This window comes from Embiotoca jacksoni, unplaced genomic scaffold (genome assembly GCF_022577435.1).
Source record: "Embiotoca jacksoni isolate LCO1_2020_lvr unplaced genomic scaffold, fEmbJac1.0.p SCAF_27, whole genome shotgun sequence".
NCBI classification, from domain to species: domain Eukaryota; kingdom Metazoa; phylum Chordata; class Actinopteri; family Embiotocidae; genus Embiotoca; species Embiotoca jacksoni.
In genome coordinates, this window is record NW_027185378.1 from 4,391,062 (window position 1) to 4,416,191 (window position 25,130).

The 25,130-nt window shown below is 42.3% G+C and overlaps 2 protein-coding genes across 4 annotated transcripts in view; one reads left to right on the plus strand and one right to left on the minus strand.

The window, feature by feature from the left end:
- Positions 1-91: 91 nt before the first annotated feature.
- adi1 (acireductone dioxygenase 1) lies at positions 92-3,214 on the plus strand. Its single transcript, XM_069160884.1, has 4 exons — positions 92-701; positions 1,024-1,143; positions 1,280-1,459; positions 2,241-3,214. Exons 1-4 carry the CDS (start codon positions 579-581, stop codon positions 2,355-2,357), a joined length of 540 nt encoding a protein of 179 aa, XP_069016985.1. The 5' UTR covers positions 92-578; the 3' UTR covers positions 2,358-3,214.
- Positions 3,215-3,250: 36 nt separating this feature from the next.
- trappc12 (trafficking protein particle complex subunit 12) overlaps positions 3,251-25,130 on the minus strand; it is a 31,546-nt gene continuing 9,666 nt past the window's right edge. For all 3 annotated transcript variants that reach the window (XM_069160880.1, XM_069160881.1, XM_069160879.1), the window contains 9 exons: positions 19,567-19,680; positions 16,645-16,783; positions 13,679-13,791; positions 13,293-13,365; positions 11,903-11,976; positions 10,376-10,474; positions 8,932-9,035; positions 6,984-7,071; positions 3,251-5,508 (listed from right to left, as the gene is read on the minus strand). In XM_069160880.1, coding sequence (XP_069016981.1) covers positions 5,266-5,508; positions 6,984-7,071; positions 8,932-9,035; positions 10,376-10,474; positions 11,903-11,976; positions 13,293-13,365; positions 13,679-13,791; positions 16,645-16,783; positions 19,567-19,680 — 1,047 coding nt within the window. In that variant the 3' untranslated portion in view covers positions 3,251-5,265. The remainder of the gene's footprint in view (positions 5,509-6,983; positions 7,072-8,931; positions 9,036-10,375; positions 10,475-11,902; positions 11,977-13,292; positions 13,366-13,678; positions 13,792-16,644; positions 16,784-19,566; positions 19,681-25,130) is intronic.

Consider the following 25,130-nt stretch of genomic DNA (forward strand, 5'->3'; position numbering starts at 1 on the left):
AGCCCAGCCTTTCAAACATGGCACTGAGGGAAGGACGGACGGCCGGGCGAACCGAAAACGTGACGCCTCCAGTTATGCCTATCACCCAAGGGCACTTAGTGGAGGCGGGGATTGAACCGCCAACCTTCCGATTAGTGGGCAACCCTGCAGTTCAATACATTTTTGACACGCATGCATCATGTGCACATACACGAGGAGGAAGAGCGGCCGTGTAATTGTAGTTCCTAACTTTGACCGCTAGATGGAAGTATTCGCCTGTGATTCTACACACAGTCAACGCTATTGCCACATTCAGCACTGCGGTCAAGATCATCAATACGCTTTTCCGGTCCAGCACGGGAAATCAAATTCTGATTTTTTTTTTTTTGTATCCAACATTTTTCTCAGCGCGTTATAAACCTGCGTGTAAAACACACTACGGAGTCCTCCGCATCGCCGCCGCCCACACGCTGCGAAAGCAGCTCGGCGTGACGAGCACACGTCACCGGATACGTCACAGGAAGTGCGGTTTACAACAACATACGCAGACTTCTCTCCGCACGTGTTCTTGAGGTGTCCAAGCAGCTGACAGCTCCAGCATGGGTTTAGAAGCGTGGTACACGGACGGCTCTGATGAAGACCAGAGGAAGCCGCACAGACTGAACCCGAACCAGCCTGTTTCCTTGGCGGAGTTAAACAAGCTCGGGGTTTTTCACTGGAAGGTCAGTTTACAAACTCCTCAAGTTTTGTTTTGCCATGAAATAACCCGTGTTGTGATTTGCAGCTATATAAATAAAGTTGAATTGAATTGAATTAGACCAATTTGTTTTGCAGGTCTGACAGTGAATTATATTATTCTAGTCAACCCAACTTTGTGCCTTCTGGCATGTTTTTTATTATTATTATTATTATTACATGGGCGAGACAACAAACATGGACTTGCTGCTGAGTCCATGGGGCAAATGACTTTATGATGTCAGTAAACTGTGACTTTCCACTGATGAGTTCGTTGACTGATCAGAGCTGCTTCCCTGTTTCGGGCAGCTGAACGCTGACATCCATGAAACAGACCCAGAGCTGGAGCAGATCCGCAAAGACCAAGGCTACTCCTATATGGACATCATTACTATTCACAAGGACAAACTACCCAACTATGAGGACAAGGTAACCCGCATGCTTTACACTGAAGAAGCTGCTCATATTCAAAGAGAGTATATTCTGAGTATAAAGTTTTCTAATTCAATGGCGAAACCGCTACGAGTCAAGTCTTTTTTTTTTTTTGTCTTGACTGTCCCTCCAGCTGAAGATGTTCTTTGAGGAGCACTTACATTTGGACGATGAGGTCCGCTACATCCTGGACGGCCGGGCCTACTTCGACGTCAGGGACGAGGAGGAACGATGGATCCGCATCGCAATGGCCAAGGGAGACTTGATCACCCTTCCAGCTGGCATCTACCACCGCTTCACCCTGGATGAGACGGTAACATCTGACAACATCTGTTAAAAGAAAACAAAAATGGAAAACACTCCCAATTTAATTCCAAAAGACATAAGAACCAACCTCATTAAGAAAACTGATTATGCAATGGTTGATTATATATATATATATTTACGTAGCCACAGTCATTTATAAACATCAGTGCTTTCTATTTTTTTGGGGGATAGTTAGAAGATCAGTACTGACAAGTTCACTGGATTAGATGATGTGATGGTGGAGAAGGAAAGGGGCTTGTTGCTGCAGACAAAAAAAAATAATATTTGAGAAGACATCAGAGCAAATATTGAGAGGTATTTTCATACAGCAGAACAGCAGTAAACCAAAAACTTTGCAGGAGTTAATTGTCGATTAGTAGTTTCTCTATCAAAAACGTATGAAACCAATTTGTCTCCTAAATATTAAAGTAATGCATATTGTCTGCATTACACTAACAACTATATTACTATATCCTCAGAGGTGCTGAAGGGGGATGTGTTACTGTTGTTGTCTTGACTGTGAAGCTTTTGTTTGTTGTTGCACTTCGAGCGAGGGGGTACTTTGAATTCCCGTTTATCTTCGGGCTGTTGGTCTTGCGGCAGCTTTTCTTACTCAAACTTCTCCCCAGGGAGTTCACAGGCTTCCAGCGAGCTACCAAAAAAAAAAAAGTTTAATCTGTGAGGAAATCTAACGAGCAGGTTTTTATTGTTGGGTAGCGAGTGTTGACGGTCGTTAATCCGGCCACGTTCAGACCGATCCGAAAGCTGTTTTTTTTTTATTTCCACAGAACTACACCAAAGCCATGAGGCTGTTTGTGGGGAATCCAGTGTGGAAGGCTTACAACAGGCCCGCCGACGAATTTGACATCCGTCGGAAGTACGTGGCGTCTCTGCAGGGATCCTGAGAGAACCGACGATGACGTGGATTCCACGCCACCACTCTTTTCTACTACAGTCAGAGCCTGTAATGTGAAGCAAATAAAGTAGGTTTATAAAGTAGGTTTACCATTACAATGTTCAGAAACATCTTGTGGATGATTGAAGCTGTCCTGCAGGAAAGCAGTTATAGTATGTAGGACGGGGCTTTTTTTTTTTTTAAAAGTAGCGATTGAAATGTTGTAACCTCAATGTAGACGGTCTCAGAGGAGGGATTTCTATCAGTACATTTCCTGAAGTTAGGGCATGCTTCCATTTCATGCTATTTTACACTTCTCAATACTTTTAGAGTGAAATACTTCACAACATTTGACTTATTAAGTATTGTTACCTGTCAAATTTCAATCCTACGTGCACAACATGTGATCAGATCATAACGTATTATGCATATTCTTTGACTACCCAAACACATGTACAGGTCATTTACATCAGGAGTAACAACACAATACTATATATAACTTGTTTAGATGGGCTGTTCTGCATTAGTAGCTAGTTTTTACTTGAACATAACTCTCATGTACTTTGAAGTAAAAGCCTGAATTCAGGATTATTGATTTGTCATGGAACATTATTTACTTCAGTTTAAGGTCTGAATACTTCCTTCACCACAGGATAAGCTGATAAGTGCCTTATTCTTTTAAATCGGCTGTATTTGCTGTTTAAAGCGGTCAGGCTTGCCATCAAGTTGTACAAGTGAATTAGGCTGTTAATAAGCAGCATTTTTTTATTTCAATATTCCAATCTCTGAATCAAAGGGATAAATCGTTTTGTGCTTATAGGGCGGAACATCTTTATGTTGTACGGAAAATAAATCTGCTTCACTCTGTTTTTGTTTGAATACGTTTCCATTCAAGCAGTCGGGTCGATTTAAACAAAGTTTTATTTTGGATAAAACAAAAAAATTCTTAGAATATACATAAATATGATCAGCATATGTAAACCATAGGGGTCAAAATCAATAAAAGACAATTATAATTTTGATATAATCATTTAAACAAACAAACAAACAACAGATCTGCCTCTGATATGTACAGTTTGGTTTAGTGGACAGGATACGATGCAATCTGAAGAGTTTATTTGTTTTCACTGCATGAAACCTGTCAAGTGAAATCGAGTGGTCTTTGACTGTTCATCCAGTATTGCAGGTGCCGAGAAAGAAGCTATTAAAAGTGCCTCCATGGAACTTTTAGTCTCTAAGCGCACTGAAGCTCAGGGTAATGCCCATGTCAAGTTTCACGTTATGAAGCAGCACCTCGGTCAAAACCAATACCAGACTAGTGTGTGTGTGTGTGTGTACGTCTTTGTTCTGTGGCCTGTTTTACTGCCTAAATGCAACTAATTTAATGATTTGTCTGTAGTGGTTCTTGATGAACAATTCTTTGCTAAAATGTCACGATTTTAAAAGAGAATTTGGGGAATGGGTTTAACAGCGTTCTTACTGGGAGTTTGATGAGCATCCCGATATCCTCTCTTATATCTGCGTAGCAAATGCCCGGTTGAGGCTTTAGCCAGCAGGTATTTTACCTTAGCTCTAAGCATAAATACTAAAAACAAGCAGGATCAGCCAGCCTGAAAAGAATTGACTTTTTGTGTTTGACCAAGTGTGTGGGTGGGCGTTGCCGGACTTGTTTCTTGGTGGGAGACTCTTCAAGGACCTCAATGCGCCACGATCTGTAAAGGTGAGGGTCACGTGACTGACGGCTGAACGTGCGAGTGGGCTGGTTTGCAGCAGCGTCGCTGGCGGAATTAATCCGCGAAGATTCATTTGACAGGACTATCTCTGAAAAACTAGTCAACTCCAAACAGCGAAGGGGGGGAGACACGCGGTGAAATTTGTTAACCCGCCGCGTTCTTTCCCTCACGACGCGTTTTGACAAAATAGTACCTTACAAGGGCTTACAAAAGAAGTAAGGTAAAGACTCAAGGTATCCTCCCTCTAAAACATCATGGGAACATAATTAATGGTTGATCAGACTCAAGAAAACTTGCCGTGTTATAGTTCTACTTTCAGAATTTGTTTTTTTGGGCAAATTCTTGTATATGTGCCTTGCATCCGGAGACTGAAAAGTGGCTAAAAATCATTGTCAAACCCACTGGCAGCATGATGCCAGTGTGATCTCAGAGATGACATTCTAACGGTACCTCACACAGCTGGCAGGCAAACAAGGGAAGGTTACTACTAGATTAGCGGACTAGTGGTGATTAGCTCACTTGCAGAAACCTCAGTCGATCATATGACCCTGACTTTGCAGTTTGCAGCAGTGTTTCCGTCTCGTTTTTTTCATCTGGGTTCATTGATTTTCCACAGAGTCTCTGCTTCGGTCAATCAGTGGGCCCGGTCAAGATACTCATGTTAATTGGTGAGCTTTGGGTGGAGCTTTTCTTTTTAGCAGCGTCTCCCTTTTCTTGCTTTTATGGTAAGCTAAAATAAGCCTTCTGGTGTGGCTTCACATTTAGCATAGGAGTGAGAGTGGTCAATCATACAGAACTTTTGTGGGGACTTTTTCCTTTCCCAAATTTCAATGTGATTTTTCCTTTTTTTTTTTTTGGTGCTCCTCTAAGTAAATGTGTGATTACCAGGTCCCTCTTCAGAAGAATAAGAGTGTGCGCACCCTGTAGGGCTAAGAGAAATGTGTGCTTGGCTTTCCAAATCCATTTAGTAACACTTAAACTAGTTCTTAAACATCGTGTATCAACTGTCATTTGGGAAACCAAACTGAGCACTGAACATTCACTTTTTCTGTCACCACACTCTCACAGGAGGTAGAGCTCCCTTCCCCCTCTACAGATTCTACTCTCGGGATGGTATTTCTCCTGTCACACGAGCGTACAGTGCAAGTAGCGTGTGCATCCCTCTCCCGGTTATCCTTCGGCCTCTTAGACCAGTTTGAGGCACTGCGTGTTGAAGCTGTCGCCCTCCCGGCAGGCCACAGCCTCCAGCAGCGCCTGCTTCTTCTGGGTGCTGCGAGACGACTCCAGCTCATACATAGTGGTCAGGTTGAAGAGGACGCTCTCGTGCAGGTACAGCGTGGGGTCCTGCTGCACCAGGCCCTCCAGCTGGCCCAAGGACTCCTTCAGTCGTCCCAGGTAGAGCAAGCACACTGCTGCATTGTTGTTGGCCTTAAAGCACAGGGAAGGGAGAGAACAAAGAAGATTAGATTGTGAACTTATCATTTAACTGTGTACAATTATTTGGAAAGATGCCACTATTCAAGGTTCAGTGTGTAGGATTTAGGAGGTAGGGTTTAGAACTAAGTTTTTATTCATGTATAATCACCTAAAAACTAGGAATTGTGTTTTTGTTACCTTAGAGCGAACCCCTAATATCTACATAGGGAGCAGGTCCTCTTCCATGCAGAGGGCCTTTCAAGTTTAAAATTCTTACGGCCAGAGTAGATTCTCCTATATCCCGAGAAGGTGAGGACGAGGCTAGGGGTGTTCAGTTGGTTGCAATGTGTAACCTTACCACCACATGCCATTTAAATCCCACACACCACTCCTTAAAGTTGGGACAGGGGGCAACAAAAGACTGGAAAAGTTGTGTGATGCTAAAAAAAACAAAACAAAAAAAAAAACCCTGGTGGAAAATCTCACAAAATTGGGTTGATTGGTAACATCACTAATATTATTAGGTATAAAAAAGAGCATCCCAGAGAGGCAGTGTCTCTCAGTAAGGAAGATGGGGACGGGTTCACCACTCTGTGAAAGACTGCGTGGGCAAATAATCTAAGAATAATGTTTATTAATGTAAAAATTGCAAAGCACTTGGGAATTTCATTATCTATGGTTCATAATATCCTTAAATGATTCAGAGAATCCAGAGAAATCTCTGTACACAAAGGACAAGGCTACAAATCAATATTGGATGGCCTTGATCTTTAGGCCCCTCGGGCGGCACTACATTAAAAACAGACACACTTTCTGCAGTGGAATCGTTGTATGTGCTCAGGAACACTTCTGAGAAAAAAAAAAAACAGTCTGTGAACACAAATGCCGGCTAAAATCCAGACCTGTCACCCATTGAAAACAATGGCGCGTCATGAAAGAAAAAATATGACAAAGGGAAGCTGAAATTCGATATCAGGTTGGATCAGGAACAACATTTCACTTTCACAACTCAAGCAACTCCTCTCCTCAGTTCCCAAATGTTTACAGTGTTGTGAAAAGAAAGAGATGACGCAACACACTGGTAAACATGCCCCCTGTCCCAACTTTTTTTTGAGACGTATTGCTCGCATCAAATTCAAAATGAGCACATATTTTTCATAAAACAAACAAACTTCTCAGTTTCAACATTTGGTATGTTGTCTATTTCCCATTAAATGGGATTGCATGATTTGCAAATCATGACACTCAATTGTTATTTACAGTGTCCAACTTCTTTGGGAACTGGGTTATTAATATCGATATATTAAAATAATATTTTGATCGAGATCAAGGGGGATCATTCCATGGTAACCACCTCCATAACATTTTACGTGATATAAATGGTTTGAGGACTAATCATTGTCACGTGAAAGTAACACGGTGTTATATCTACTGCAGAGTCAACGGTGCAGGTTGTGTTTCAGTGTGGAGGATGTGGTAGTACTCACGACGGGGTTTTTTGGGTCAATTTTCAACACTTCAGTGAAGGATGCGTGTGCTTCGTCGTAGTTGTTCTGACTGAGGTAGACAAATGCCCTGGAAAACACAAAGACAGACAGACAGACGCACACACATTTTATCTTGGAGCCATGGAGCGGCACGTCTTTGCTCTGTGATTTCCGGCCTCCACCAACAGTTCATGTTTTGGATCTCCATGCTGTCCTTTTCTCTCTCTGCTCTCCCGGTCGAGGCAGATGGCTCCGCCCACCCCTGAGCCTGGTTCTGTCGGAGGTTTCTTCCTGTTCAGAGGGAGGTTTTCCTTCCCTCTGTTGGAGGTTTTTCTCCCTTAAAGAGGAGGGTTTTTTTCCCTCCTGGGTTTCTCTGTATAATACTGTTTTAAGTAATACGTTCTGCTGCAAGGATTTGAATGTGTTAAGTGCCCTGAAAGAACCTGTGTTGTGATTTGGCGCTCTATAAATAAAATTGAACTGAAATATATATATATATAAATAATATATAAATAATATATATCTGAGGGATCACACCACACAGACCTGCCTTTACTCCACACGTGCATCGATGAGCCAGTTCACCAAGTGTCCTTTCCTTTGACCACTTTTGGGAGGCGCTAACCGCTGCAGACCAGGAGACCTGCTGTTTTGAAGATGCTACGACCCAGTCGTCTTGCCATCGCAATTTGGTCTTTGTCAAAGATCTTTACACTTGCAAAATTTTTGTTATGCTTCCAACACATCAATTTCAACAGCTACTGACTCTTCATTTGCTGCCTAATACATCTGACTGCTTGACAGGTACCGTTGCTACTACGTCATCAACGGTATTTACTTGACCTGTCAGTGTTTTTAAAAAAAAAAAAATTATTTATGTTTTTGCTTATTTGCGTACAAGCAAAACCAAAATGTGACAGGTGGACACACCATTTCCAAACTACAAGCATCCGAGTGCTTCGGTTTGGTTACATTGAATGATACATGACCGCAATGTCCATGATGCAAGTCTGGTCTGAGATCACGCCTCCTTTTCGCTCCCCTTATTTCCTTTCTCGGAAGGAAAAATGTGAACACCACATTTATCTGCTGCTATACCAGCCTCTTCTCTTTTCTTTCCATCAGATTTTGGAACCCGACTGCAGGGATTGACTCCCATTCGTTCAAAACCGTGTTTGCAACGTCAGGCGCAGCTGATAGGGTGATAAGGTCTGGCTCTCAGTCGGCCCTTCCACTTTATCCCAAACGTTCACTTCTTCCACATCAGACTGGGATCGCCATCGATTTATGGACTTGCGCATCATCTGAATACTAATAACCTATAAACGATGAATGATCTTCTCTTTAATCAAAAACCTAAAAACTACAGTTTGTCCTCATGATTATTTTAGTATAGATGGAACAATCGGTAATGATCTTGATGTTAAAAGAGAAAAAAGAAATTGCATTTTAAATCTCATGAAGCCGAACATCATATATTGTATAAGATAAAAAAAAAAAAAAAAAGAGTATTTAGGCTACTTTTATTGGGCCTGACATTGTTTTCATTTTCAGATTGATTGTTCTGGGGGTTAGCCTATTACACACAGCTCATATTATTGAGCATTTACCATTTGGTGCATGTTCTACATTAGTCGTTCTTAAATAAAACTCCTACGTATAGGTGATATGGCTGCATGACAATATGAATCACCAAAGTTTTTGTAAAGAGCATCAACCTAAGGAAGATAGGCTGTCACCTGAGCGTTGACTCGTATTCCACATCACCTGCGGCCAGAGCTATGAAGGTGTGACCTCCTGTGCTAAAATCACAAGCCAGGAGGAAGCACGAACCTGCGAAAACCCCCCCCCCCCGAAGAAAGTACCGTGTCCGTGGAGCAAACATGATCCCGAACAGCGTCGAGTTCACACGCTGTACAGAGGCGCTAAATGCACGGAACACACGCACCTGTTCATTAGCACGCATGTGGCGTGACTGGGCTGGCTCCCTTTCATCTGGCAGGCTTTCTCCACATCCTGGAAGTATCTCTCTGCCGTTTTAACGTCCCCGATCTGGCAAAGAAGAAAGCGGCAGCAGCAGCAACACATTTACCACTGTTCTCTCTGTGTGCATATTAAAGTGTGTATACATTGTAAAAGAGATTTCATGAAGTAGTAGTCCAGTAAAGATGATAAAAAAAAAAAAAAAAAAGTATATTGCTAATGATAATATGAGAATTTCTGTATTTTATATTAAATATTGACTAGAGTGAGTTTTGGAGGTAGGATAGGTTTTTGGGAAACGTGGTTAAAGGTTCATTTTGTACATTTACATTGTAAGGTTACAGATGGAGCCCTTCTTGGCTTAGATGGATATAAAACACTGGAATCATCAGCAGAAAAGATGATTGTGGTAGAAAATGCCTGCTTCTTTCATAAAATGAAGTAACGAGTCTGTGTTGATCAAATCGTAATGACAGAAATTAACTGTGACACTCAAGGTGCATTTCACTAAAGAAAACCATCCAGTCACTGAGCATTTCAATTAGTTTTTTTTTTCTAATTACAAGAATAAAGTGTTTTAAATTCTTTAAAAAAAAATGCAGTTTTTTCCTTCTCTGTCACAGTGGCTGAGGCTGATCTGTATTATTTGTAGTCATCCACAATAACAAAACAAAAAAAATGTTTTTTTAAGAAGGTAGAAGGAATTCATACTGATAACCTCAGAAACCTAATGCTGAATTATCCTGGAGTGTTTCTGTAATGAGGACCGTTGAGGAGACTGTTCAAAGAAAACTCTCAAATGAGAATTCAAAGAGGAGGAAAATGCCTTCCAAAGGAAGCGGCTCCTCTTACTTTGCTGTGGCTTTGTTGACAGATTCAATAGCATGACACGAGGCTTCTGTGACCTCAGTCTCTGCTCTCAATAAAGATATCCTCAACATACATAACATAACAAAGACTACCAGGTAGCAGCGTGGTGAAGCACGCATAGATCGGTCAAAAGTACGGATGTGTGAATATATATATATTTTTCAGCGTAAAGACTGGTATGAAACAGCCTTGACAGGGCGGTATGTGCTGTATATTTATTGGATGCCGTGACTTCAAAGAGTCTCCTTGTCAGCACGAATTTGGTGCCGTCAAGGAGCATGCTGCACAGCGCTTGGCAGATAGACTAACTATGAGTCAAGAAAATTGTTGGAGTGCATTAACTCAGCCCCAAAGCGCAAATTGTCATACTCACAGTTTTGTTTCAATACAGATTATTGAAGCAAAGTACAACGTGTTAATTCGCAAACTAGCCGTTTCCCGCCCTGCTTTTTGGAACTTTATGCTTAAGATGGGCTGGTCAACTTCCAGTGTTCAGCGTCTTATAGTGTGTCCATTCATCTGTCTGTTAATGTGCAGACCTGCAAGAAGATGCGTCCTATTCCACTGAGCAGCTGCACACTCTGCTGGGGTTCATACTGGATGATGGAGTGATAGGTCTCCATAGCCAGAACATAGTCCTGAGGACGGAGAGAACGGATTAAAGAGGAAAAAGAGGTGGAAAAAAAACAAAACAAAAATGAGAGAGGAATGGAAGGTAACGGAAGAAAAGACAAGTTAGAAGCGAGTGAGGTAAACAGTGGGAGGCAGAGACAGGTGGAGGGCGTGTGGGGTAAAAAAAAAAAAAAAAAAAAAAAAAAAAAAAAGCAGAGTTTAGTCGTGGAGAGAGCATTAATCAAACATATGGAGTATTAGCAGGGTGAAGTGACCCTCCTCCCACCTCCACGCTGTGCTGCTACACATCGCTCACATGGTGACTGGAATGCTGAGCAGGGCGACAGAGAGAGGTCAGAGAGGTGTGTGTGTGTGTGTGTGTGTGTGTGTGTGTGTGTGTGGAGGGTTAGTGTGAACTAGGCTGGGAAACCAGGTACAGAGAGCGTCTACTATACATTGGCATACGAGGTGTGTAATCCCAGCATCTCAAAGTCATGACAAAATTGGGCATAAAAAAATTGATAGAAAAACAACTATCAAAAAAAAAAAAAAATCTCCAAAACAAAATGACATTTATTGTTGACTCTACTGTAATACTGTGAATATGGATGATATTTATGAGTCTGACTCTACACTGCTGTAAAGCCTGCATTTATTTCAACCAAAAATAAAGTTATGATTGTGGCGGTTCTTCAGGTTTACTTTATCTGTTCTGTATTCACCTCAAAGTTTGCGTTAATGCTCTCCTTAAAGCAATCTGTTCGTATGAATTACCTGTGTTAGCTTCATTTGATACTATTTTTTTTTTTAGCTCCTTAAAAGAACATGTCTGCCGATATTCAGCAATGAATGTATCCAGGTATGGATGATTTGAAGTAAAGGGGGTTGAAACATGAAAAATACCTGATATAATGTCAAATTTAAATGTAATATAAGTTACTTTTTGTGTGATCTTGTTAAAAAAAAAATGCTCTGTACAAATGAAAAATACTATTAAATCCTTAAATATGTGACTTGATTGAAAGTCAAAATATCAAAACTGAAAATGAGCTCATGCAGGTTGTAAAATAATGTCATCTCAACGTTAACCAGCAGATGGCACTGTGTTTCTCTCTACAGTCTGATGTGAACACATGTCCCATCCTCTCTCTCTTCCACCCTCTCTCTCTCTCTCTCTCTCTCTCTCTTGCTCTCTCACTGACCAAGAATCCAATTAGTGGTCAGTCTGGGGGGATTTCACTGTGAATCCTCCACCAGCCTGGCATCAGAGATCTCTGAGACTCACTCACTCACATTAACACACACACACACACACACACACACACTCTCACTCTCACACACACACACACACACACACACACACACACACACACACACACACTCTCACACACACACACACACACACACACACGCACGCACGCGCACGCGCACGCCGGCTGACCTGATACACCTACCTTCATCAGCAGCAGGCAGTTGGCCATGGAGTACATGACCCGGCTCAGACGAGACCTCCACAGCTTAAGCGACGCTACAAACAGGAAGAGAAGAAGACGACAAGACAGACTGGGGTGCATTTCTTTGAGAGAGACTTCCCTCTTTTCATTCCACCTGCTTTTTTGAACATCCCTGTAACACCCCCCCCCCCAAAAAAAAAACAACAACAACAAAAAAAAACACTAATTAGCCTCCTCCCCCTCTTCACCGGGGTTTATTTTTAAGGCGAGGTGGTGGAGGAAAGATACTGCGGCACACTCCGCTCTCCTCTTTCTCTCAGACAGTGCGCCCTGTGGAACAGCCTGTGTGCTCTGCCTATTACTATTCATTGCCGCGTGTGTGTGTGTGTGTGTGTGCGGTGGGGGGAGAAGAGCTAATCACTCAGTAGGGGTCTGATGTGTGAAGGCAAGGCCCTGCGTTATTGACTTCACTGTCGACTGTCTGCGTGGGTAGAGAGAGAGAGAGAGAGAGAGAGAGAGAGAGAGAGAGGAGAGACAGAGGACACGGCTATTACACCGCTTTCAGAAGGGGGTGAAGCCGGCGCAGTCGGCCAACCCTCGCACACTCATCCGTACACGCATCACCGTGTCGATTTCCCCCCAAATATAAACAGGTGTCTCCGTACATTGAGCTAAAGTTGTCCTAAGTGGCATTGTTGTTGTTCACTTTTCAAAACTGACAAACAGATGTTGGGGACAGTTGCTGAAAGTCCTGCAAAAACCAAAAGAGGAAGAAGGAGAAGAGAACAAAGCAGAAGACGGGAGAACAGAAGAGAAGAACAGATGAAATGTCTTTACATCAGGTTGTGTGGAGGCGTGTCTGCCTAAAAAAACTGGTGAATTTCAAATGGGGGGTGCCTGCCTATTTCCCTAGCACACTTGTGCAGATGTGAGTGGATTGGGTGGGATTGATCTGTATTGATCTGCTTGGCGTGAAGGGCTGGAGAGACCATTTGATATTCAGCGCAAGTACTGAAGCAGTGAGGTGCTAAACAGTTTTAGAGCAACCGCATTGGTGTGTTTGTGCGTTTGTGAGAGAGAGAGAGAGAGAGAAAGAGAAAGAGAGAGAAAGAGTGTGTGTGTGTGTGTGTGTATGTGTGTGTGTGTGTGTGTGTGTGGCTGAGGTATACTGCAGTCCTGCACCAGGTGTGCCTCTGCCTCAGTGCTTGTGTGGTTATTATCCATTGGGGCCCATGACCTCACTCTCCTCCCACGGTGTGATGCAGTCTGGGACAGTGGCCAGGTCTATAGCCAAATGTCTGCTTGCGTGGGCGTGGGCCTGGGCCTGTGCGTGTGTGTGTGTGTGTGTGTGTGTGTGTGTGTGTGTGTGTGTGTGTTGACGCACGCTTACCTTGCCTGTTCTCCTGGGTCAGGGTGATCATGCTGCCATCCTCAGCCAAGCCTTTCTCCAAGTTCTCCAGAATCTGTTGGTAAGGGGGTGGGGATTCAAACTTCAATGGGGTAAGTTTGGGACACTGCCAGCACTGAGGGCTTTTTGGTGTGTATTAGAATTTGCATATTCAATAACTCTAAAATCCAACCATATTTGGCAGTTTGCACAGGTGGGCTTAAGGATTTGTATGTTCTACTGGGCTTTCCTGTTGGTGTGTAGTTGTATTGTGCGAATACTATAGAGTATGCATATCTTTATGTTCATCCAGAAGCCGTGGGGTACGTGGGTACGTGCGTGTGCGTGCGCGCGCGCGTGTGTGTGTGTGTGTGTGTGTGTGTACTAACAGTAAGGCAGACGGTTTTGAGACTGTGCAGGCGGTCCAGAGCCTCCTGGGGCTTTGCCAGGTACTGGGGAAGCTCGGCATGCAGCAGTCGCATGGAGAACGGCACCATGGAGCCTGGACAAAAGGGAAGTAGGGACGGAGGGAGGGAAGACGAGATGAAAACAGGGGACGGAGGGAGAAAATGTGCGTGGGGAAAAAGGGGGGGAAATAAGAAACAGGGTGGGATGAGGACATAGCAGGGAAGAGAGAGAGAGAGAGAGAGAGAGAGAAAAAAAGAAGAAACACAAAGCAGAGAGAAAGAGAGAGACACAGAGTATACAGAGAATATAAACCCATCCACCCACACACAGACTGCACACAGCCCTGGAGGCAGGAACCTACAGATGGCATTGAGCTACGTATGGCTGCTTATTAAACCCTCTCATCTCTCTCTCGCTCTGTGCTGCACAGCTCCATCACTCATCTCTCTGCCTCTACATCATTGACACTGTCTCTCTCACTCGTATACACACCCACGCACACGCGCACACACACACACACACACACACACACCCTGAGGAAGAGCCTATATTCAGGTGAGTCCCCAGGCTTTGATCAGGGTCTCTTTGATATTGCCATCAGATGTGAAACTCAGCTAGCTAGTCCATCTTTGGCTGCTGCTTCTGCCAGTCTATGCATCTCAATTTCTATCGTTCTCGTCTATCTGCCTGCGCTTTTCTATCTAACCCATCTACAGTACATAATACACTCTTCATATGTCCCCGTATCGGTATTACTGTCCTGTGTTACATGGTTTTTTTTTTTTTATCTTCGATCTTACTGGACCACACTGACTCGCTGTGATTCATTATTCCCTGTCTCCAGGGTGTCAGTAATTCTTATCAGATTGAAATTACCTTCAAATGTGTTGATACTTGTCTGTTAGAGTTCTGTTGGGATTAGTGTGACAGTTTTAACTGATATAACACATTTCAAGGCTTGATCAAATCTGAATTTATGTGAAGCTAAAGTAACTGATTTAAATGGATGCAGATTTGCATGCAGAAATAAAGTTAAAAGCAGCTGGACTTGTTTGCGTTCAAGTTTAACTGTGGTGCAATGTGATATGCTAATTTGCATGATTAAACCAAGGGTACATTATCAGCACAGTTTTTAAATTAGCACAGTGACCAAAATAGTGGAATCTGTCTTTTTAAAGGTTTCGCAACATCCATTTTCTCTGCTGGAGTGGAAACTGCTCTCCACAAGAAACGCGGTCCGTCAGTCAAGAAAGAGGTGACCATTTTATAGATACTCCATATAATATGGAAGTTTACATAAAAGCTTCCATATAATATATAAGGGGACTATTCAAATGAAAATGGAAAAAACTTTTCGAGGTGATCAATTATCAAATGTCATCAGCAAATAACACCCCCACTTTATTCCTTTACAGTTACGTGTCCTGCACTGTTCATTTCAAAATGAATTTGAAAATGCAATCTGTAAGTCCTCTCATTAAGTTGGGTCTTCGGTTAGAACATCACTTCCTTGTTCAGTGACTTGTTTGAGATGAACTGTGCCTCGCCTGGAAAGCGGAAAAGAGCGGGCGGCAGCCGAAACGGAGCCTTGGTCATGATGTCATCAAACTTCCAGCGCCGCTCATTTTATAAATAAGTGAGGAATAAATGTACTTTTCCAATTTCCGGTCTGACCAGGCCCTAACTCCATTAATTAATCAAATCAATAGTTGGTGACTAAAAGTCATCATGAAACATAACAAGACTTTGGCTAAATCTGGGACAGAAGAAGAGTACTCGCTATTAAACTTCAATGCTGCCAGTTCCTAAAATAAAAATGTTTTATGGGTGAGGAAATATACATTATTTACCACATCTATGACTTATCAAGAATACACAGATATGCATTTCGGTAAGAAACGGTAAAAGGAAAGTATGCTTTTGCTTCTTTACAAACACACTCAACAGGGTATCTTTATAATTTTGCGTATTGGTATTTAAGACCTTTGGATTTCATTAGAGACATTTAAACAAACTCAGGACTTGGAACTACATATCTGCAGGTTGTAATCTAGAGTCCAAATTAGAGTCAACTTTTCATTTGGCAAACAAATTAAAAACAGACAAACATTGATTATTTTTCGAGCGCTCAGTCGATCCTAATTCTTGAGAGAGAGAGAGAGAGAGAGAGATACAAGGGCCGGCTGTCTCTTAAGGCGTTCAAAGAGTGTGATCATGGGTAATAGATAGTCAATGCAAGCATTGGACTAGAGAAATGTTCGACTTCTGATGCCAGGCAACACAACTCATGCCAGTTTGTCTGTGAGCACCTAGAAGGGCATAAAGCGTTTAATATTGAGCAATAGAAAGTCAATCGGGGCTCTCTTTAGAAGGCTGTGCAGTGTAGCTTCAAGTATTTTTTATTTTTTTCATGTAGTGGTGTGTGTGTGTGTGTCTGTGTGTGTTCAACTGTGTTTCTGCTACTGCCTTCAGTGCGGTAGCCCGAGGGGCAAAGCAGATCCAAAGTAATGGGAATACATTAGAGAGCAATTCATGCAGCGTAAAAAGAGGAAAAACAAAACCAAAGAACTGCTGGAGACAAGTAGAGTTGTTGGAGCTTTTCGACGATAAAGTCTGATATCAAGCTCCTGGCAGAAACTTTCCTTTGAATATTTAATAGAACAGTGGTGGTATGGTTATGTGTCCTAAAAAAAAAAAAAAATGTGGGTAAAATGCTAAATCCTTTTGGAGAGCGAGCTAATAACACATTCAAAACAGCTTTTGGGCAAATGAAATATGAAAAGAGATATTACGTGATGCACAACTCAGGAGTCTCTCTGTTTAAGTCTCGCCTCTGTAATCAGTATCAAAAGGTCTCCTTCGACTTAAAATTGTCAATTACGTTGACTCCCCAAAAACACTGAATGGTATGGCTTTGTACGAGCTGAATGTGCGTGTGCGTGTATACCTCTCCTCCCAGGGTAGACAGTGGGGTAGGACTCATAGTAGAGGTCCGGTTGATCCAAGTTGCCAAAGGGTTCAATCTCCAGCTCAGCGTTTTGGAAAAGGCTCAGCTTGGTGAGAAGGGCCAGCCGCACAAACCAGAGCTGGAACACACACAAACACACCTGCCTCAGTTGGTCAAATGTATTGGTGGGGGGGGTGTGGGGAGGGGGGAGGGGGGAGGAGGGGAGTAAAAAGTAAGAAGTAAGAAAAAGTAAGTCTTTTTTAGCTGTTGAAGCATTCATATACGGGACTGTATATGGGGAATTTGTTGTCGATGGCATGATGTCAACGACGTCGATGCTTCCTTTTTAAATTGGTTAAAACCAGATTTGTTTTTCCTCGTGAAAATCTAATCAGTGTTCACTGACCTCCTCACCTTTTTGATTGGCATTGTACTGAGGATTCTGAGGTACTGTGATGTAAGCGGGCGCAAATTCAAAATGCATCAACATTTTTCGAGAATCTTAAAAAAAGAAAGATTTGAATAAATGTGTCGTTACATACATACAGTACATACATATATACATACAACAGTGTGATGTAAATATTCGGAATTGGGTACAAAGGTGTAAACAGCTGGAGTTGCTCTCTGGTTAGATGCCATCAAAGCAGTGCAGAAGAGGGCGAAACAAAATGACGGAATTAAAAGTGCACCAGTCAGTACTTGAAGGGGACAAATCCAACATTGATTTGTTGTAGTGATTCATCACTCCCAGTGTGAAAGACACTAAACATTGTACTTACTTGTAAGTGTACTAGCAATCATCATTACTGACTGAAAAATCAAACAAATAGAAAGCACTGCCACGGACACACAGTTGTGGAATTCATGAGGGCACCACAGTGGATTGATTCTCACATTCAGACACATAAAAATAGAAGTAAATTGAGTGCACAATATCCTAAGTGGAGGGATCGCGCACACAGCACCCCGATATAGATGGTTGTGTTTAGAATTTTTTTTTTTATGCTTCAACTGAAAACATACAGAAACAGTTGGAAGGAAATGCGCAGTATTGTTTTCATCCCCTGTGGTTTAGCTGCTGCCGTGTAGGATCAACTATCAAATATAATCTACCAAACATTCAGACAGTTTTCCTTTCAGGATGGAATGTTAAAAATGGAGGATGCTGTATAATGCTGTGTCGAGCTTATTCACATCTGGAAGGAACAAGCTGTTCCGGGACCATGTTGTGTAAATTCTCCTGAGCTTTTTGACAGCACACAGCCGTGTGCACTTGGACAGAAGCCCGGGCACATGCTGGATGCTGAACTGACTGAGTCGGGGATGGACTGCCCTCCCTGTTAGACAAACATCACGAGGGGGGGGGGGGGGGGGGGGGGGGTTCCACCAGCTCGTGAGTAGCATGTGAAACCCCTGAAGACGGTGCACTCTTAGCTCCTGTCTTCACTTGTACCGCCACCGCACTGTCTCCCGTCGTTAGCACTGATGGCTGTATTGCTGGTGGTGATGATAAAAATCCAATGCGAGTTCCTGCAGTGGAATTAGGTGAACTGTTTACAGATTAACACCTTCAGAATACATTTTGGAGAAGACTTCAGGAAGAACATGAAGACTCAAGACAAAGCCAGGTGATGATATGATAACATTTTGATTTTCGCTTGAATGCGAAATTGACCGTTTTTAGTCTGGGAGTTCTGTATATTTTTGACACATTCATTTCATCGTGCTGGTGATCAAACTGCTTTGCTAGCAAATTTGCCTATACACAAATCAACACTCCTTTTGGGGACTGCTCATCCAAACTAAAACAAAAGGGCTGTTTTTAATTGATTGTTAAGAGTCAAGGATTCATTACAATAGTCGACTGACAGACAGCTATAAGTGTTCTAAGGTTACCAATGTACATTTTACCATACATACTTGGGATTATTTTTACAACAAGGTGCTCTTTCGAAAAATATAATGATTGAAAATAATTAAAGCCCAGTTTATCTAAATATAAATGACAAGTTCATGATCATGCAACTTTATACTGAAAAGTCAAAGTTCCTGTGGGCAAACAGATCGTGGTAAGAAATAGAGTTATATTATGATGCATGCTGCTTTATGTTGTGGTGATACTTTAGTTTACCTCATGGCTAGAATTTAACATAGTAAGTCAAGAAAAAAAAAAGAATAAGTACTTATATTCAGAAAAAAATTAATAAATTGTAAACATGAGGAATTCGAAACCTGGACTTAAAAAAGTGCCAGGATGTTTTAGAACGTAAAGGAAACTGTAATATTTGGCACGAGGCAACGGCATGGTCAATTAATTTAAAGTCTGAAGCTCCAAGTCGCCCACAGGGGCGGCCCTCTTAATGAGCTCATGCAGCCATCCATCTTCTGAATGAAGCCCCACAAACACACCCATAAAAACATGCTAGATACAACACTGAAAAACATATGGAAGAGCACAATTTCCAACGAGAAACATCAAGAAAAAAATATCTTGGACTTCTTTTCTTACAGATAACCGTAGTCCTGTCTAACATTTGCAGATGTACATCGCAGCGAACAAATGCAAAATCTGTCCCCCTAACATTAAAATACTCTAAAACATAATTATATGATCACTTTGGAGGAAAAGAAAAATCTGAACAAAAACGCAATGATTCTCTGAAAACCAAATAAGGGGTATTGAATAATATGAGAAATAGGATCGTTGAGGATATTTTCCAACATTAATCTTCAAGCACATTACTGGGCCTATTTTCAACAAAATTCTAAATGTATTCCATCTTCAGGCGCTATGGACGAATAATTACATAATTGTGCAGTACAAAGGCAACCCGCTCTACTACTCACAGAAGCACTAGAGGCAGAGGTGGGAAAGACAGAGGAATGGATGGGATGAAGAGAAAGCGACTGCCGTCTTACCTGCAGTGACTCGTTGGTGTGGGAGGAGGGCTGGCCGGCCTTGCCATATCCCTGACCGTGAACTGTCAACAGCCGGCCGGTCAGATCCACCGCAGCCCGCCAGTTCTTACTGCTCTGCAGGGGAGAAGAGACATAACATGTCTCAAACACACGGGCGCACACACCACCACCCTGACTGAATTAACATTTATAACACATTCAAGAGGACACATTACCAAGATATCCACAGAGTAATAAAATGCGCCAATTGAACTACGAGTACTTGCTCTGTTTTCAGTAGGTTTCCAAGTAATTTCAGTTTAGCGCATCTCGCTCTAGTTTTCACAGCTTTGGCCATCATTTCTCACTGTTATAATAAAGGTGTAGTCACTTAAGTAGTTACTGAGTTCTGAGAATTTAGCAAAATCCCAACGGGGCAAAATTGGGCAAAAATGGTTCTTTATCGCAAGTTTCAAAATCCATTTTTGACTTTGTAAACAAGTTTCCACACAATCTCGAGTCATGGTCCATTTAGTTATTTGTTGGGGAATGTTCGGCCTTATCACAGTCCTCAGCAGCAGCAATGACTTTGGTCAGTTGTCGTATTCTAATCAAAATCACTCAGAAATGACAACAGTATATTTACTATCGACCATTTATTTTGAGTGTGAATTGTATGGACTGCATAGCGCCCTCAAAAATCCTCATAATGGAAAAATAAAAGTATTTCTGTCAAAAATCCCCAAATGCAGTGGGCTGTTTTTATTTTTATTTTTATTTTATAGATGCTAAAATTACCAGCAGTGGCACTCTACACTTGTCAGAAATGTCTCAAAAATGATGATGGTTAAATAAGTACCTGGAGTATACATGTGCTCACCATAGAGTGAACTACTGAGTGACTGTTACTTAACATAAAAAAAACATAGAAGAGAGAACCTGGAAGTTCTTAGAATAATGCAAAGTTCCAGGACAACTGACAAAGGGGATCCAAAACTCTGGAGCAAGTAAATGCACCTGGATCTGAGGATCTTTTGTCAACTATGTACAACCTGTTTGAAACCTGTCATGAGAAAGACATAAGCATGGCAACAATTTAGACGAATCCTTTAACCACTTTATTTGGAAGTAAACCATTAAGTCAGTGCACCTGAAATCTAAATAATAATTTGAACAACTGTATATCTGACGGTTCATTGATGCTTATACTATTCCCCTTTGTTTGCTCTCCAAAATATGCAAACAAAGGGTTTGTTTATAACCTCTCACCACATGATATTTTGGAGGGCTACAACGAACAATTATTTTAATCTAGCAATTATTGTTTTTGATGGTTTAGTCTAGATCTCAACAGTTAATAGGGGAGTATCATTATTACGGATAGGATTTGATGATACAATTTTTGAAATTAGACCAAATAAACCGGAAATATTGATTATTGTAAGATCTTTTTTATCATTCTTGAAAATCAAAATAAACAAAACAAACAATGAGAATCAGGCCTTTGAACAAACTAATCTTCTCAGGAAAAGCAACCACTAGCTATAATGGCTGGAGGACAAAGTACTCACACAAACATGGTAGACAAGCATGTGTGTGTGTGTTTGTTTGTGTGTGCACGCACGTGCTGTTTATACATGCACACGCACACACGCACACACACACACACACACACACACACACATATATATCTGCAGCATCTGCTTTCACAGGAGGTGGTACAATAGGTAAGAGGGGGACAGAGGTGGGAGGGGGGTGTAGAGTCACCCCACCCCATCAACACACATGACAAGGTCAGCTTGCCGATTGGGTTCTAAGTGCTGTGCCATTCATCACAGCCAGGGAGCTAATTAGGAGAGAGCGGGGGACAGAGAGAGAGAGAGAGAGGGCTACTTTCTTTTTAGTCGTCTTTATCACAAAACTCATCACCCTACTCCCTCTCGTTGTCTGTCGTGGCTGTCTTCCTTTCCCTATTCATCCTCGCTTCTTCTCTTTTCCTGCCTCGCTGCCCTCTCTCCTCCTCAGGATTCTCCAACACTTTGTTTTTTTTTTCCTCAGTCTTGTCGTTTCCCTTTCTTCCTCCCTTCCTCTCCTTCCACCTCCATCCTCTGCCTTCCTTCTCGTCCCACTGTCATTGTTTCCCCACACATCGCGCCTTCCCGCATCCCGCCCTCCTCCCCCTATCCTGCCCTGTGCCAGTAGCTGCGCTGCCTCTGAATCTTCATTAGGGGGGGAAATGAAGCTGAAAACGAGGAGGCAGCCTGGATGGCCAAAAGCAGCTGCAGTCACTCACACACGCACACATCCTGCAGTACGCTACAGTACACAGCTGCCCCGCCACGGGGCATGAGAAGAAGACAGGTGTGTGGAGTGTGTTTTTAAGGTGTCTGCATGAGATTGGGATGTGTGGTGAGTAGGTGAATTGGGAACAGCTAGCATTGAGCATCGCATTGGTGTCCAGTAGCTGCATTCTTCAACATTCACACACAGAGAGAGTTGAGACAGGACACGGGAGGGGGGGGGGGGGGGGGGGGGGGGGGGGGGGGGGTTGTTTCAACAGAGGATAAGCAGGATGTGGACGAAAGAAATCTGGTGCACATGCAGCGAAAGAGTGCAGACGTCAAAGTTGGCCATAAGGGAAGGAAGAAAATATAAAAACAGGCACTCTGGGCCAAAAGAGTGGAAGAAGAAGAAAAAAAAAAGGAAGCAGTGGGTAGCAGAGTAGAGAGCGGGAAGAGGGGAAGAGTGCCGAGGGCCAAGGGAGTTACAGAGAAGCACCGCAAGGAGCCGAAGTGAAAAATCTCAAAGCTGGGAAAGTGAACTTCAGCTGAGGCCTTATGTAACAATGCAGCATCGCTGCTACGCATATATTTGCTGTCTGAAATTATACAGCAGCCTGTAATTTTACACCTCAAACCAAACCAAACGTTACAGATGTGGAGGAGCTGTGATTTGAGAAGACAGCAGGCAGACTGTGAGGGTCACAGGTCCCCGCTAGGAGACGTGATGTCAGCAGCCCTCGAGTCAGATAATGTTTCACTGTCATCTAAAATGGTTGAACCGGAGGTCTGACCCTGCTGATTAAAAAAAAAAAGAAAAAAAAAGAGTGTGTGAATGATCACAGCCTGTACTGTGTTCAAGATGCTAATCTTACATTTAGAATATACAGGGTCTTGACTCCTGCTGTCAGCAGTCATGACATTTGCTGAAATTTCTATTCTATCTTTTCAATTTCACTGGGGAAACTTTGGTCCAATAGCCTTTTTCCCCACAGGTCCAGGTTCACTTAACCATGGGCTGCCAATCTGTGGTCAAATTCATTGGAACTACAGACAGACAATATATATATATATTAAAAAAAAAAACCACTGCTATCTGCTTTACTGTGGTTGTGCCTGACAACAGAAAATCACCTATTGATCATCTGTTAGACATCTATCTAATGTCTAAAGACGTGGACCAACCAACTGACATCACCATTCACACAAAGCCACACTGCTGCACGCACTGATTTCTCATTTAAGAGCATACAAAGTGCTTCATGATAGCTTGCCAAGAATTCCATCATGCAGGTTTGAAAGACTTCAATTACCTCAGACTGGACAGTAGTATGACAAAACAAACAAAAAAAACAATAATGGAAAATGAAACGGATTAAAAAATTATGTTAAAAAAAATGGAAAGGTTGGTGGTTGGTCGGAATTATATCAGCATGTCTCTACCACAATTGTAGAGAAGGGTCATTTTCTTTTGTTTGTCATTTTGTTTTTAAGGACAGTGGGTAGCGTACCTGCTCCTGGCAGATCAATGACACCAGACAGAGGAACAAAGAAGGAGATGAAAAAAAAGAGGTCAGATATCAACCCGCAGGATGACAAGTGTGGTGCTCACGATGGCTCCAAAGGCAAGTACTCGAATCTTAGTTACGTAAGTGACTCAAACGTCTCAGTAACACCGAGATAAACTGTAGACACTGAGGGAGATGTGGACAGATGACGGACATTTTTTTTTTATTCACCAATAAAATAGCTTACATTTAACACGGCCACATGTTCTAAATATGTCCAGCATTATAGAAAACAACTTCTTTCATCCTAATTAACAAATCTAGCTTCAGTAGCATTGCAATACTTCATTCAAACTCCTACATACTCACACCCACCCAGACAAATGTGCACAATAAAAATGTGCACATATTGCATCCTCTCTCTCTCTCTCTCACACACACACACACATAATTAGTCACGTCGCGAGTTTAAAAGGAGTGAGGCTTCTTAATTGTGTTGGAGATCGGAAGTTCAGTGAGCCTATCCTTTGGTGAGTTTGAAAAAAAAACCAAAAACCTGCATAACAAAGCCCGATGAACAAACGAACGCCCACTTGTTCTCTCGCAAGACCCAAAGCCTCCAGGCGAAAGAAACTTAAAAAGGCTTCCTCACACCAGCTTTGGTTAACACAGGGAGCTCCAGTGCTACTTCAATTAAGACCCTGCATTTTGGATTACAAAGAGGGTCTGGGAAAGAAAAATATATTAGTAATATGCCAGTCTTTGCTATGGCAGCTAATTTTCCTCAGATGCCTCTGTAGTTGGTCTGCGGACACTCGAACCAGGGGGACAAATGTTGTCCTCAAGCTCGAAGGACGCTGTGTTTGGCTCACTGTACTGATGTGAACTTAGCACAGCAGCAATTTTGTCTTCCCACAGGCAATCGCCCAGACTCTTCAAAACGGTATCACCGAGAGGTCCAGACAATAAAGAAGCAAAATATATTATGTGAATGTTCTCTGGTAGCTCATAGCATGTTGGAGAACTCCACATAACACTCCCCAACGTGACTTACAAGTTCTAAGCGATGCTCCTCTGGGTGATATCAACCACTGATTGACTAGTGGGCTACTGGATATCGTTTGATGGTTTGGTTGTCAACAATAACAGTGTGTCCCATTTCCCTTACCCCTCGAGAGTGTTGCTTGAAGATAGCATTCAAAAAGTTCAGGAGTGGGTCAGGCACGATCCACATCTAATTTCTCTCAAAATACAAGATAGACAGAGAAATATTCCCCGGTAGTGCAAAACTTGAACTTAACCGGTCATCCATTATTTCTATCAGTCAGTGTAACGTTGTACTTACAAAAGGAATCGCTTGGGATGATTAAGGCATGTTGTTCAAATGTATCTGAAGACATAAATGTTTATACTTGAGAAAAAGACACTACGCAAGGCAGAGTGGAAGAGGCCGATATAGAGGGGCGAGGGATTATCAAATGATTGGAATGAGAGGGCTTCCAGACAGTCTCTAGTTTGAAGACATTCTTTAGTACACAAGTACAAGTGACAGAAGTAGTGTGAAAAATGGAAAATTAAGCTTGAGAAAACTTGCATTCCTTCTTATACCGCTGCACAATTGGCAAATTAGAAAAAGTGGGTATGCCTGTCGCATTGTTGATTTTTGGAAAGTAACAAGAATGCTTGGATGCAGTCCTCTTCATTTGCAATATCAGAAAGGTGAGTGAAAACAGGTTAAATCTACTGTATGACCGTTTGAAAAAAATAGAGATGCATTAGGATGTGTCTCTCCTGTTAC

Coding starts and splice junctions, on each gene's coding strand:
- adi1 (XM_069160884.1), top strand. CDS start 579: ATGGGTTTAGAAGCGTGGTACACGGACGGCTCTGATGAAGACCAGAGG. Junction 702..1,023: donor TCGGGGTTTTTCACTGGAAG/GTCAGTTTACAA, acceptor TGTTTCGGGCAG/CTGAACGCTGACATCCATGA. Junction 1,460..2,240: donor GCTTCACCCTGGATGAGACG/GTAACATCTGAC, acceptor TTATTTCCACAG/AACTACACCAAAGCCATGAG.